At 41.1% G+C, this 14,129-nt stretch overlaps 1 protein-coding gene across 5 annotated transcripts in view; it reads left to right on the top strand.

The window, feature by feature from the left end:
• The window catches only part of ASH1L (ASH1 like histone lysine methyltransferase), a 251,495-nt gene that overhangs the window by 235,164 nt on the left and 2,202 nt on the right, over positions 1 to 14,129 (top strand). For all 5 annotated transcript variants that reach the window (XM_049880709.1, XM_049880707.1, XM_049880710.1 and 2 more), the window contains 12 exons: positions 792 to 949; positions 2,140 to 2,292; positions 3,952 to 4,006; positions 4,088 to 4,220; positions 5,241 to 5,489; positions 6,352 to 6,438; positions 7,779 to 7,869; positions 8,284 to 8,422; positions 8,541 to 8,713; positions 11,264 to 11,430; positions 12,722 to 12,762; positions 13,715 to 14,016. In XM_049880709.1, the coding sequence (XP_049736666.1) occupies positions 792 to 949; positions 2,140 to 2,292; positions 3,952 to 4,006; positions 4,088 to 4,220; positions 5,241 to 5,489; positions 6,352 to 6,438; positions 7,779 to 7,869; positions 8,284 to 8,422; positions 8,541 to 8,713; positions 11,264 to 11,430; positions 12,722 to 12,762; positions 13,715 to 14,016 (1,748 nt within the window). The remainder of the gene's footprint in view (positions 1 to 791; positions 950 to 2,139; positions 2,293 to 3,951; positions 4,007 to 4,087; positions 4,221 to 5,240; positions 5,490 to 6,351; positions 6,439 to 7,778; positions 7,870 to 8,283; positions 8,423 to 8,540; positions 8,714 to 11,263; positions 11,431 to 12,721; positions 12,763 to 13,714; positions 14,017 to 14,129) is intronic.

The raw sequence follows: 14,129 nt of genomic DNA, 5'->3' as shown, positions 1-14,129 counted from the left end.
CATTGTAATATGGGTGAGGTGGTATCTCATGGTAGTTTTGATTTGCATCTCTCTAACTGCTAATGGGAGCCCTCATGGTGAAGTGGTTAATAAGAGCTTCGCTGCTAACTAAAAGAGTAGACAGTTCGAATCTACCAGCTGCTCCTTAGAAACTCCATGGGGCAGTTCTACTCTGTCTGTAGGGTCACTATGAGTCAGAACTGACAACAGCAACAGGTTTGGTTTTTTGTTTTTGGAATGGCTAATGACATCAAGCATTTTTTTATGCCTGTTGGCCATTAGGATATCCTCTTTGGTGATATGTGTACTTGAGTTATTTGCCCATTTTTTGATTGGGTTATTTGGTTTTTTGTTGTTATGTTGTAAAAGTTTTTTTAATATATTTTAGATATTAAACCCGTAACAATATATGGTTCCCAAAATCGTGTCTCAGTCTATAGGTTGTCTGTTTATATTTGTATAGTCTTTTGGTGAACAAAAGTAATTTTATGAGGTCACATTTATCTGCCTAGATGCTTGCTGCTTGTGCTTCAGTTGTCATAGATATATGTTATTTTTATTCTCAAAGTATACCCACTTGGCACACTCATGTGGTCACTAAAAAGAAACCCACTGCCATAGAGTTGATTTCGACTCATAGCGACCCTATTCTCCGTATACAGTCTCTTTACAACAGCTCAGTTCACTGATAAGTATTCACTTATATCATCTAATAGTGACTTGCATAGAGTAGTCATATAATAAATACTTATTGAATTAATGAATAAAGGAATTTCCTTTCTTCCTTGCAGAAACTTTGTATTAAAGCATCATGTGTTTTTAGTCCGAAACTGGGAGAAGATTCGGCAGAAACAGGAAGAAGTGAAGCACACCAGTGATAGCATTCACTCAGCGTCATTATACACTCGCTGGAATGGTATCTGCCGAGATGATGGGAACATCAAGTCAGGTAAGGCCTGGGAAACATTCCTATTGATTGCATAAGATTTTCCCAAAAGTGATTATTTTAGTTACTTTCATGAAAAAAAAAAAAAGAAAAAAATCAAGCCTATTCAAAATTCCTTTTGGCCTGGACCAAAAAAATGAGGATTCAAACATACAAGCATCAATCTGTAATAACCTAACCATCCCAGCTCTTCTACTTCCCTTTCTCTTTTCCAGGGAATAGAAGAAACTCCCTTCCACCTGCCTTCTAAACATCACCTTACAACCTGAAATACTCACTAGGCATGAGATGGGTAGTGGGCCCTCTGTGTTCCCTTTTCAGATGTACTGGGCTGAAAGTCTCACCCAGTATCAATTTGAAGACCTTTTTTTCCCACAGTCAGATGAGCAGCATACACACAAACCTTCAGATTTTTTTTTTCAACCATTATGAGTGAATAATGTAATAACACTCCTGAGTACAGACCTGTTACCCAGATTGGACTGTAAGCGAGGAACTTACATGTCCAAGCATCCTTTCTAACAAAGTGTTCAAACAATCTTGCTCTTCTCTTCTTTCCTTCTTCCCCTCAAAAAATAGAAACATTCTCCATGGCGCATGAGAGAATATGCTGTGTGGGAACTAGATATTTCAGAAATTTGCGTAGAATCTCATACCCTCTCAGTGATTTGATTGGCAGAAATTCTTTGAACTTACATTCCAATTAGTTCAAATTGTCTGGTAATAATAATAATAATATTTATTGAGTATTTATGATGTCAGGCACTGAGCTAACCAAATTAAAAGCATTATTTAATTTGCACAGTTACCTCTGAAATAAGTACTACCACTATTCCCATTTTATAGTTGAGAAGCTAAGCCATAGGTTAAGTGACTTGCCCAAGGTCACACAGGTAATGTGGCCAGACTGCAAATGCAGACAGACTGATTTTGAAGCCCAGCCTAGCAACTACTACACTACATAGCCATGGCCACTAAGGTAATAGTTTAGGTCCCTCTTTACTTGGCAGCACTTGTCTTTCTGGTAAACTCTGGTGTTCCCTGAATTTGCATTGAGAGAAAGACCTCCATGCCCGCTAATCTACATAGTCACTTCAAGGAAAATACGGAGCAAATGGCATCAGTCACTGGGGAAGAGAGAGGCACTTAGAGCTCCTCTTTTCATGAAACTAATTTTCACTTTATCCTTCCAGATGTCTTCATGACCCAGTTCTCCGCCCTACAGACAGCTCGATCTGTTCGAACTAGACGGTTGGCAGCTGCAGAAGAAAACATTGAAGTAGCTCGGGCAGCCCGCCTAGCCCAGATCTTCAAAGAGATCTGTGATGGTATCATCTCTTACAAAGGTGACCGTACCCACCCCAAATTCACTCTCCTTACTTTTTTTTTTTTTTTAATCTTATTACATACCCACACCTGAGATGTCCAAGACCAAGAACAAGTGGCAGATTAGGATTAGGAATTTAGGTTTACTTCTTCTACCTTTTCTCAAAGGATAAAATTACAGGACCAATTACAGTCTTCAAAAATTACTGCTTTAAATCTCTAGATCCTACAGATCAACTTACACTGAAGTCATTTGTTTGTGCTGTATTAGATTCTATTTAATTAAGAAATCACATTTTTTACCTGTAGAATAGAAAGAAGCTGGTGCAGGTCTCTGTCTTGGATCTAATATCTCTGAATGAGGCAATGAATTAGCAATTTAACAAAAAAATTTTCTGAGTGTATTACATCAGTGGTTCCTAACCTTTTTTGACTGACGGGTACCTTTGAGAGTTTAACAAAAGCTGGGGACCGTTCCTCGAGAAAAATGCATGTGCAGAATTTTGCATATATTTTGGATGGTCCACAGGCCCTAAGAACCTCTGCATTCAGGAAAATGAGATAAACTTCCAAGAAAATGGCCATTTACATTAAAAGAGTTTTTATGCAAATACCTTTACCCCCACTTCTTTCCCCTTCGAACCCACATCTTTTGGGTGTGTGTTAGGAGTCAGAGGAGAGGGGAGGGTTTTAACTTTTGTGTAGGTAGTTTTGTAATGTGACTTTTACTGGCCAGGAAATTTGAGGGTGAGGAGGAGATTTTGACAAATAAAATTACTACATCTGCCATTAACTTTGGCTTGTCTCCCTTCCTTCCTCTCCCTAAATTCTGAGGAATTTGGTTCTTTCTTTCTCCGTTTACTGTGTATTTTTGGTATGTAGCACCTTTTTGCCTAAGGAAATAGAGAGGAAGGCGGGGACCGGTCTGCCCTAAGATGTAAAGTTTTGTGGCACCCATTCCTTTATATGCCCCAGAAGATCACCCTATACATGCTCAACTAGTCCATCTGCACGAGCATAAAACTGCAGTACACAGGTACATCTACTGTTTCACTGCATCGCGACGTGAAACAAGAGGCTTTTTCTCTCTCTGTAATGAAATTGCTGGAAAGTAACAATCAGGTGGCAAATGAAAAGTAGCCCACACCACACATTCTGTTTTCACAGTAAGAAGTAACTGTTACATGGCAAGAAATTCCAAAAAAGATTCACAGCACTAAATTATTCATTATCTGGAATGTAACTGAATCCAAACCAACAAAATAACATTAACTATGGGCTATTAACGTGAACTAGAAAACATTTTTTGGTTAAGATGATATTTTACTGTAGTAAGATTTGTTGACCGGGAGTTTTCCCTAAGCAGCCCAGCTACCTCAATAAGTTCCCATCTCTCATTCTTCTTCTTAAGAAGTTCTTATTACCCAGCTAACACTGAGCTACTTCAAGCGTGTATATTACATCTTTCATATCCCAGGAGATTTTGAAGGTACCTTTGAATCCCTACCTTTACCCACATTCTGAAAACTTGGTGTTTTTTTCAGTCAGACTTCAAAAACAACTTAGATTTTTTTTTTCTAACTTTTAATTTGGGAGGTTCTGCTTTTCCAGTTAAGAGCTAATGCTTGCCTTGTTTGTATTTTACAGTCCTTCTAATAAACCTTACATTTTTTTTACAGACTCTTCTCGACAAGCACTGGCAGCTCCACTGTTGAACCTCCCCTCAAAGAAAAAGTAGGTTCACGTTTGTGGGAATCATCTGAGTTTTACAAGAGTACTAAGTGTACAGATTGACACCCTGGCTTTATGTTCCAGGAATGCCGATTATTACGAGAAGATCTCTGATCCCCTGGATCTTGTCACCATTGAGAAGCAGATTCTCACTGGTTACTATAAAACAGTGGAGGCTTTTGATGCTGACATGCTCAAGGTCTTTCGGAATGCTGAGGTATTTTTCACTGACTTCAAACATAGATTTAAGAAGTTTGTCCTGAAAAGAACCGTACTAGAACTTTATGATTTCGAGCCTCCAGTCCTACCAAAGTTCATATTTTCTGGTTGAGAAAGACAACCATTTTTATTGAATGCTCATGGAATGTGTCACAGTGTATTAAATACAGTACAGTACTATATATTCAAGACATTGATATGACTAAAATGGAAGGTTGAATCATACCGCCAAAAAGCAATTTTTGTAAAAACCTAATTTAGTATTGAAACTTCACATTATACAGACATATTACTACACTTACGGTATTTACGTAGTTTCTGTCCTCAGGACAATAAGTATATGTGAAATTCACAGAAATATGTATATATGAATAGTTAGAAACAAATCTTGAGGGGGGACTGGAAAGGTATCATGCCAGTAGGTTGTAGAATAAGTGAAGCTTATTGAAGTGAAGGTGGCCTTGAACTGATTTAAAGAAGAGGATGGAATATTGCATGGTGCATAGAAGAGAGGAAATAATTCAGTTATTTGAAACACTTTGGAGAGGCTTTGGAAGGAAAAAAGAGGCTACCAGATAAAGGAGGACTTGAGGGTGAAGATATGAGAAAAAAACATAAGTGGGAGAATTAAAGTGATCTTCAGTTGTAACATGGTATCTGTTGAAAGCCAGCTTCCAAATACATTGAAAATCTGTAGTTCTGTCCCTGATATCTGCAGGACAGCGGTAAATGGAGCCTGTGATATTAGTTCATATTCCACCATCCCTGAGGACAGAACGGCTGAGGAATTGAACAGGTTACAAGAGCAGTAGAATAGATGGAAAAATTACCATGCAGATTCTAACTTCAGTTCATTTTAGTTACTTAAGTAAACTATCATTGACTGCCTGGCAATATTTGTTTCTATTAAAAATCTGTTAACCAAATGGGAGGGTAAAGAAAATCAAGCTACCTTTTCAAGTATAAGCAAAATTGAAAAGACCAAACAAACATAATCTCTTTCTTCTGCTTTCTTTAGAAATATTATGGGCGTAAATCCCCAATCGGGAGAGACGTTTGCCGCCTACGCAAAGCCTATTATAATGCCCGGCATGAGGCATCAGCCCAGATTGATGAGATCGTGGGAGAGACAGCAAGTGAAGCAGACAGCAGTGAGACCTCAGTGTCTGAGAAGGAGAATGGCCATGAGAAGGACGATGATGTCATCCGCTGTATATGTGGCCTCTACAAGGATGAAGGCCTCATGATCCAGTGTGACAAGTGCATGGTGAGGATCAGGAAGTGAAGCAAAAGCCTAGTCCTGAAGAGCATAATGATCAGTTCAGCGAGCAAGCCCCTACCTCTACTGGATCGGCTTGACAAGCTGTTCATGAACTGGAACTCAGCCTTGGTTTCTGTCATCCCTCACTGATCACCATATTATCTTTCCCCTTTTTTATGTTTCTTTCTTTCATTATCCTTCCCTTATTTTTCTGCCGCCCATCTATTTTGCCCGCTTTCCACTGTGCACTTGTCCTGTAATCTGGATCAGTGAGAATGATAGAGTTTAGGATTATGCTTTACCTTGAAGAAACAGGAGCAATAGTACACTGCATATAGCGTTGATACAAATAGAGGGCAATACAGAAATGTGCTTAGGGCTCCTGATGGAGGAGTCAAGGCCTTTAGCCCTAGTAACCCCACGTAATACATCGAAACCTGTTACTTTATATTTAAAATGGGAGTAAGTAACTCACAGGATTGTTGGGAGGATAAAATTAGGAAGGAATAAGTGGAAACAGTTTGTAAGTTTAAAGCCTTTCACAAACCAAAGAAACTTTGCCCTGGAGTCCATTGGTACTGTATTCATTTTTCCTCCTAGTCTCTCTCCATCTCCGTGTTTTAACGTGCCCAGATCTGTATATTATAAAATTAACCTATATATTTATGCACCCAGACCCGACATTTTCAGGTCATCATTCTTTTTCTCCCTATTTGACTGTTTCTCTCTTAAGTTGTCACTCACCCACTTATCCCTTAGTCTCTGTTTTCCTTCCCCTTATCCTATTTCTAATTTTTAATTGTGACTTTTACTCCCTAGGACTTCTCATGAGTAAGTCCAAGCCCCCTAACTGCCCTTTTTTCCACAGGTGTGGCAGCACTGCGACTGTATGGGGTTGAATTCAGATGTGGAGCACTACCTTTGTGAGCAGTGTGAGCCAAGGCCTGTGGACAGGGTGAGCTGCCCGCTGACAGGACTTTGTATTCTAGAAGTAGGGGATGTAGCACATGGTCTCACCTGCCCTCTCACTGCCAAAGAGAATTTCCTTTGGTAAATTACCTTCTCTGTGTCTCAGAGTCTTAAACGTTCCATTGAGAGTACTAATTTTGCCCTTTCTTTTCTCAGGAGTGTGATCAAAGGGAAAATAAAATACTTAAAATTCTTTGAAGGTACTATACAAAACTAAGATTTGTGTGTGTGTATATATACGTACACACACTATTAAATGTTCATGAAAGAGGAGCCCTAGTTGCACAGTGCTTAGCGCTCAGCTGCTAACAGAAAATTTGGCAGTTTGAACCCACCAGCTACTCCGTGGGAGAAAAATATGGCTTTGTGCTTCCATAAAGATTTACAGCCTTGGAAACCCTATTGGGCAGTTTGACTCTGTCCTATAGGGTTGTTATGAGTTGAAATCAGCTTGACAGCAGTGGGCTTGGTTTATTTAATTCATAAAAGAATTAACTTGTAAAATCCAGAACTTGAGCACCCTAAATATCACTTACATTAAACCCGTTGCCAATGAGTCAATTCTAACTCACAGCGACCGTATAGGATAGAGTAGACTGTCCCATAGGGTTTCCAAGGAGCACCTGATAGATTCAAACTGCCAACATTTTGGTTAGCAGCCGAGCACTTCTACTAGGCAGAGCTGAATAGTGAAAAGAACACTGGACTCAGAATCAACCCAGGTTAATCTTAGGACCACTTTACAGCTAAAAAGCTTAGAGAGGGTAAGTGACTTGCCCAAGTTATTAAGTGGGTTCTTGTCTTGGCTCTACCATATTTATTTGTGTGATCTTGATCAAGTTACTTCTATAAAAGGTGGGGATTAGGCAGTATTTGTTACCAGTGGGCTGTTGTCATTTTGGTGAACAGTTCTTTGTTGTGAGAGATGCAGTGCACAGTGTTTGGCTTGCCTGGCCCCTCCACACTAAATGCCATAGCATCCTGCGGTCATTGCAACAGTCAGAGTTACCCTTCATACATTTTCAGGTGCCTCCTAAATGGCACAGAGCAACCACACAGTTAGTGCTTCATAGAACATAGTTTGGGATGCTTAGCCTGTCAGGTTTGTCCTTCATCTTTGCATTTTCAGGTTTAACAGCTCTAGTTGCGTTTATCTTTTTTTTTTTTTTTTTTTTTTCTTGTGTCTTTGGTACATTGAAAGGACTAAAGAATAAGTCTTAATTAGTTGGGAATTCTAGGTTTTAGTTCTTTTCCTCTCCTGAATAGAGCTCAATAGGCTGGATGTATGGTTCCAGCCCTTATCCATTGGCTTTCTGCCCTTCTCAGGAGGTACCCATGATCCCTCGGCCCCACTATGCCCAACCTGGCTGTGTCTACTTCATCTGTTTGCTGCGAGATGACTTGCTGCTTCGTCAAGGTGCGTGCACGGGAGCTGACCTTTCTTGTCAAAGCTGGCCTTTCTGAATAGTAGGAGGCATCTTCTGTCTGCATAATAGTCTCTGTCTGCGTATGACCAGTAGGATGTAGGTTTTTATATTCTATAATCCTCATGACCCAGCCACAAATAAAACTAATTTGGAGAGATGGGGGTGTTATAATGCTAATTTAAAGACTAGGAAAAATGTATAGGAAGCCCAAGAGATGGAAGATCTTCCTTGTGTAATTCTCACAGTCTAGAATTGACAACCACCACGATTAGACTGCTGGTTTTAGCTCTCTGCGTTTATATTGTCTTAGATTATAAGTTCTTCCTATGTTCAGACAAATGAATGTCTAACAGAATTCATGCAAGAGTCATTTTAACCCTTTCCTGTGTTCTGTGCCATCCTAGGTGACTGTGTGTATCTGATGAGGGATAGTCGGCGCACCCCTGATGGCCACCCAGTCCGTCAGTCCTACCGACTGTTATCTCACATTAACCGAGATAAACTTGACATCTTCCGGATTGAGAAGCTTTGGAAGAATGAAAAGTATGTGTTCAGGTCCTATCTATTTCCTCTAACTGTGCCCTAGCAGCACAGAGCTGAGTATTCACGAGGTTCTTGCTCAGCTAAACTTGTACCTTCTCATTTTTTCCTTTTTTTTAAGAGAGGAAAGGTTTGCCTTTGGCCACCATTATTTCCGTCCCCATGAAACTCACCACTCTCCATCCCGTCGGTTCTATCACAATGAACTCTTTCGGGTGCCTCTCTATGAGATCATTCCCTTGGAGGCTGTAGTGGGGACCTGCTGTGTGTTGGACCTTTATACATATTGTAAAGGTAAGTGATCTGGGCTCGTTGAGAAGTGTCTGAGAACTACTGTGTATCTAGCATTCTATTAAGATTTATAGGGAGATACATTCTTTCATCAAGCCTATACATTGAAAGTAATAATAACAAAATAGTTTTATAAGCTCCATGGTTAACAGCGTAGGCTATGGAGTCAGACAATCCAATGTCAAATTCCAGCTCTGTCACCTTTTACCTTTGTGCCCTTGGGCAACTTCCTAACCTAAGTATCAATTTTCCCACTGAAAATAGGGATTGGTATCTATCTTACAGAATTTTGTAAAGATTAATTGGAATTTTACACACAGAAAGCAACATTCATTGATGGTTACCAGGAGTGGGAGGGAGAAGGAGGAGGAATCACTTTCTAGATAGTAGACATTCGTTACTTTTGGTGATGGGAAAGGCAATACCAAATACGGGTGAAGTCAGCACAACTTGACCAAGGTAAAAAAAGACACTAAGAAGTACATAAGAAACAGACCCCAAATTCTTGTAAAAAGACCAGACTTAATGGTCTGACTGAGACTAGAAGGACCCCCGTGGTCATGGCCCCAGACCTTCTGTTAGCCCAAGACAGGAACCATTCCCAAAGCCAACTCTTCAGACAGGGATTGGACTGGACAATGGGATAGAAAATGATGCTGGTGAGGAGTGAGTGTCTTGGACCAAGTAGTCACATGAGACTATGTGGGCAGCTCCTGTCTGGAGGGGAGATGAGAAGGCAGAGGGGGTCAGAAGCTGGCTGGATGGACATGAAAAGAGAGAGTGGAGGAAAGGAGTGTGCTGTCTCATTAGGGGGAGAGCAGTTAGGAGTATATAGCAAGGTGTGTATAAATTTTTGTATGAGAGACTGACTTGATTTGTAAACTTTCACTTAAAGCACAATAAAAATTTTTTTTAAAAAGTACACAAGAAAAAGGGACAATTTTACTAAATGCTGTAACATATACAATTTTGCAACAGCAGTAACAAGACCCAAAACATATGTGTGTGTTTACGGAGGTAAATGTGGATGCATGTATGTGTGTAAGAAGGCATATGCGGGTAAATGCACCTGCATGTGTAGGTGTACCTGCAGGCATATGTGTGCACATGATTGTGTGTGCTGCATATGTACCCACATATGTAACAAAGCATAGAGGAGGCACAGTTACAGAGGCTTCCTAGACATATCCAAACAACTGACGTGATTGGTTTACTTAGTTAGAACGCTTAGGACCATAGTCTCAGGGGACAGCTTAGTCACTTGGCATAATATAGTTCATAAAGATAACGTTCTACATTCTAGTTTGGTGAGTAGCATCTGGGGTCTTAAAAGCTTGCAGGCAGCCATCTAAGATGCAACTATTTGTCTCTACCTATATGGAGCAAAAGAGAATGAAGAAATCAAAGGCTCAGAAAAGAACCAGTCCACAGGACTCATAGCCCACACAAACCACAGCCTCTTCTAACCTGAAACCAGAAGAACTAGATGATGCCTGGCTACCACTACCTCCTGTTTCGACCAGGGACACACTAGAAGGTCCTGGGTGCAATGGGAGAAAAATGTAGAACAAAATTCAAATTCCTAAAAAAAGGCCAGACCTACTGGACCAGTAAGAGACTAGACAAACCCCCCAAGACTATCACTCTAAGATAGCAGTTGAACTTGGAACCGAAGCTGTTTCGGGAGGTCATCTTTCAGCCAAATAATAGATTGGCTTATAAAATAACCAATTTATCACCTATGAGTAATGTGCTCCCTTAAATAATCAACTATATTAATATTAAACCAGTCAACATTTACCCAAAAGCAAAGATGAGAAAGCAAGGCGGGGAAGGGAAGCTAGGTCAATGGAAACAGTACAAACAGAATGGACATAATGAGAATGCTGGCACATTGTGAAAATTGTGGCCACTGTCACAGAACAATTTTCATAAAAATTGTTGAATGGAACCTAATTTGCTGTGTAAGCTTTTACCTAAAACACAATAAAATATTTTTTAAAAAATGAAATAATCTTTGAAAGCATGCAGCTCAGTTTATGGCTCACAGTAGAAGCTCAGTTTTTTTCTCAGAATAGTCTAGAAGACTACACATTCCATTCTAAAAACTGACGAACTGGTTGGAGCTCTGTGATGCTGATGACTCCCTGTTTTCCCAATAAGAATGTTTTCATTTCCTAGATATACTTCTCCCCTTTATACTTCCATTCTTTCCTCATAACTCCCCTGTTATCTCCTGTTTTTTCTTTAAAATGTCCCTGCAGCATACCAATAATCTCCAATTCCTTTTTTTTTTTTTTTAATCCTACAGTGTGCCCTTCTATTCTTACATCCCTTTTCCTTTTTTGACACCAGTGTTTGGGACCTCGCCTTTCTTTTGTAACCACCAATGCTCAGTTGTTTGTTCTGCCTCTCAAAATAGCCACAGTGTTTCCCCCTTAAGGGTCTGATGCTATTCTAGCTTCTGTCCCAATGGTGTGTGGTGGTCTCTGGGCAACTCAGGGTGAAGGAAGGAGAAGTACCTGGGTTCTTTAACAGTGTATGGACCCATAGGGCGACCCAAAGGCGTGAAGGAGCAAGACGTGTACATCTGTGATTATCGGCTCGACAAGTCAGCACACCTGTTTTACAAGATCCATCGGAACCGCTATCCTGTCTGCACCAAACCCTACGCCTTCGATCACTTCCCCAAGAAGCTCACTCCCAAAAGAGATTTCTCAGTAAGTCTCCCTCTTCTCTTAACCAGACAATATGTCAGGACAGTCTGGTTCATGCCTGGAATTCTTCACAGAGTCAGAATCTTTAAATGGCTGTCTGCTTCTTCATCCTTTTTTCATCCCAAACCGTGGAAATCCCTGTCTCTGTTTGGGATGTATTAACTGTAAACATTCAGTTTACATTTCCTCCCCTGGGACCTGTGTTAGGAAATTGTTGGTTACAGTGTTACACCTTGATGGGTTTTCCTCTCTTCCCTCTCACCTCACCTCAGTCTTTATCCATGAATCCCACACAACCCAACAACCCACTGCCAGAACTACACCTGTGGGATTCATGAGGACTCTGAATCCCACAGGTATAGTTTTTTGTTTTGTTTTTCACACCCATAATTTTAAGAAGCGAGTCGAAGGAATGGCAAGAACCCTAAGAAGCCTTTGGTGAAAACAGTTCACTCCTTTTTCTTTTTATCCCTGGATTAAAAATGTGACACATCATTGTTATAGAAAATCTGAAAAGTAGGGGAAATGCTAAGAAGAAAAAAAAATTCTATTATCCCACTTCCCAGAAAATAACCACTGTTAACATTTTGGTATATTCATTTTCTACCTTTTTTTCCTGCATATTTTTCTTTCAAATTGTCGAGAACATACTCCACCAATTATTTTGTGCCATTCATCATTCCATAAAGATTTTGGTCCCCTACTTGCTATGATGAAGTCCTGGGCTGAGCTCCTCATCCTTGAGTCTTCTTTTAGTGAGCCTGTCAGAATTCATACCTGCCATCCTGGAGTTCTTAGAAATAACCTAAGCAAAAGGTAGACCTTTATGTTTCCTATTTTTCCTTTTTTTTTTTAATTTCTCCAAACTGTATTTTGTCTTCTCTGTGCCTACCACCAGCCCCTTCCTCTCATCTAGACTTCTTTGGTCTTACTAAATCAGCAGTGTAGTACTCTTTGGTTAGCTTTGAAAACCCAGCCTCAGTTTTAAAAGGTGGGGTAAGGCAGAGAAGATTGTAAGCTTATCCCTCCCACTGCCATTCTAGGATTACAGAATGCTAAAAACTGCTGTGGCCTACAGATTGGTAGAAGTACTGAACTTCTGACTTGAAAACATGATCATCCGGCTTGTAAGGGCTTTGGCCCTTTTTTTTTTTTTTCTCCTGCCTTTTCCTCCTTACCACTTACTTCCCTGCCTTCCCAGCTCCCTTATCCTGAGTTGGCCCAGATCGTCTAATCCAGCTTTGATAGCCTCTACAATATGCACACTTACCCCTCTCCCTTTTCTTCTCCACAGCCTCATTATGTCCCAGACAACTACAAGAGGAACGGAGGGCGGTGAGTCCCATGGGGGATGTGAGGATACTAAGGGATTGACCAAGAGCTTGAATGGAGCAAAAGAACAACCACCTACCCACCTCTAGGACTGGGGCTTCTCTGGGAGAGTAGCCCAGTAGAGTGCCAACACTAACATAGAGGACTTCAGTAGGTGTGGTATCATCAGGGGGCCTTAGGTGGGGTGAAATGGGGGAAGATGTGCAAGGAGTCGAGACAGATTTAGAACAGAACTTCAAGAGAATCAGGAAAGTCTCTCTTAGATAACCCGCAAGCTTTCCCCATTACTCCAGGATATATCAGTTCTTGGGTCCTCCCTCTGTCAAGAACAGAAGTAGCCAGAAGTACACAGTGCAGGCCGAGCAAAGAGCAGTTTAGTGTGGGCTCACAGCTTGTATTTTTGCTTGTTTGTTCACGAGAGGGGTACTTCTGGAGAAGAGCACAGACGGTTTCTCTTCGGTTTCCTGAACCATTAAATCAGGACATAACAACTGTTCATCTACGTCAGGGGTTTACCGTAGCGAGATGTGAAAAGGGGTTCAGGAAAAGTAAAAGCCCTGTTGAAGTGATTATTCTTGTCTGTGGACCGTTGCTGTCACAGGCTGTTCCACACTTGTCTGTACTTGTGGAGTGGTCAGGCAGAGCCGGCCAAGCACTTGACCAGCCTTGGTGTAGTTCATGGGCTCACATCTCACTTATGCTCCAAATTCGTGACAGAAAGAAAAAAGGTTGCTTTTATAGTTAGAAATTAAATTTCAGAGAAAGGTAATGATTTGTTCAAATAATAACAAAGTAGTAGATTGAAGACCAGAGCCAAGCTTCCCACCTCTTGAGCCAAAGCTCTAACAGCTAGTTTTCAGGATCTCAAGTCATCCTGAGGCCTCTACCCTTCGTTCCCCTCCTGTCCTGAGCACCCTGCTCAGCCTTGCTCTGAACTCACGTGCCCTCCTGACAGATCATCCTGGAAGTCTGAGCGCTCGAAGCCACCCCTGAAAGACCTGGGCCAAGAAGACGATGCTCTGCCCTTGATCGAGGAGGTTCTGGCCAGTCAGGAGCAAGCAGCCAACGAGATGCCCAGCCTGGAGGACCCGGAACCAGAGGGGGCCACCGCTGAAGTCGGTGAGGGCGAAAAGAAGCAAGAGGAAAGTAGTCAGGAATCCCAGCCAGCCTGTACCCCTGAGGAGCGACGGCATAACCAACGGGAGCGACTCAACCAGATCCTGCTCAATCTCCTTGAAAAAATCCCTGGGAAAAACGGTAAGGAAGAACAGGTTCATATCTAGAGTTTAATACAAATGGGCAATAAGTGGAAATGGAATGAATAAGGGCAACTTCTAGTTCCTGGCACAGAATGGCAAGTGTTCTAAGAA

This window comes from Elephas maximus, chromosome 3, assembly GCF_024166365.1.
Source record: "Elephas maximus indicus isolate mEleMax1 chromosome 3, mEleMax1 primary haplotype, whole genome shotgun sequence".
In the NCBI taxonomy this organism is placed as follows: domain Eukaryota; kingdom Metazoa; phylum Chordata; class Mammalia; order Proboscidea; family Elephantidae; genus Elephas; species Elephas maximus.
This window is presented reverse-complemented; position numbering and strand designations above follow the sequence as displayed.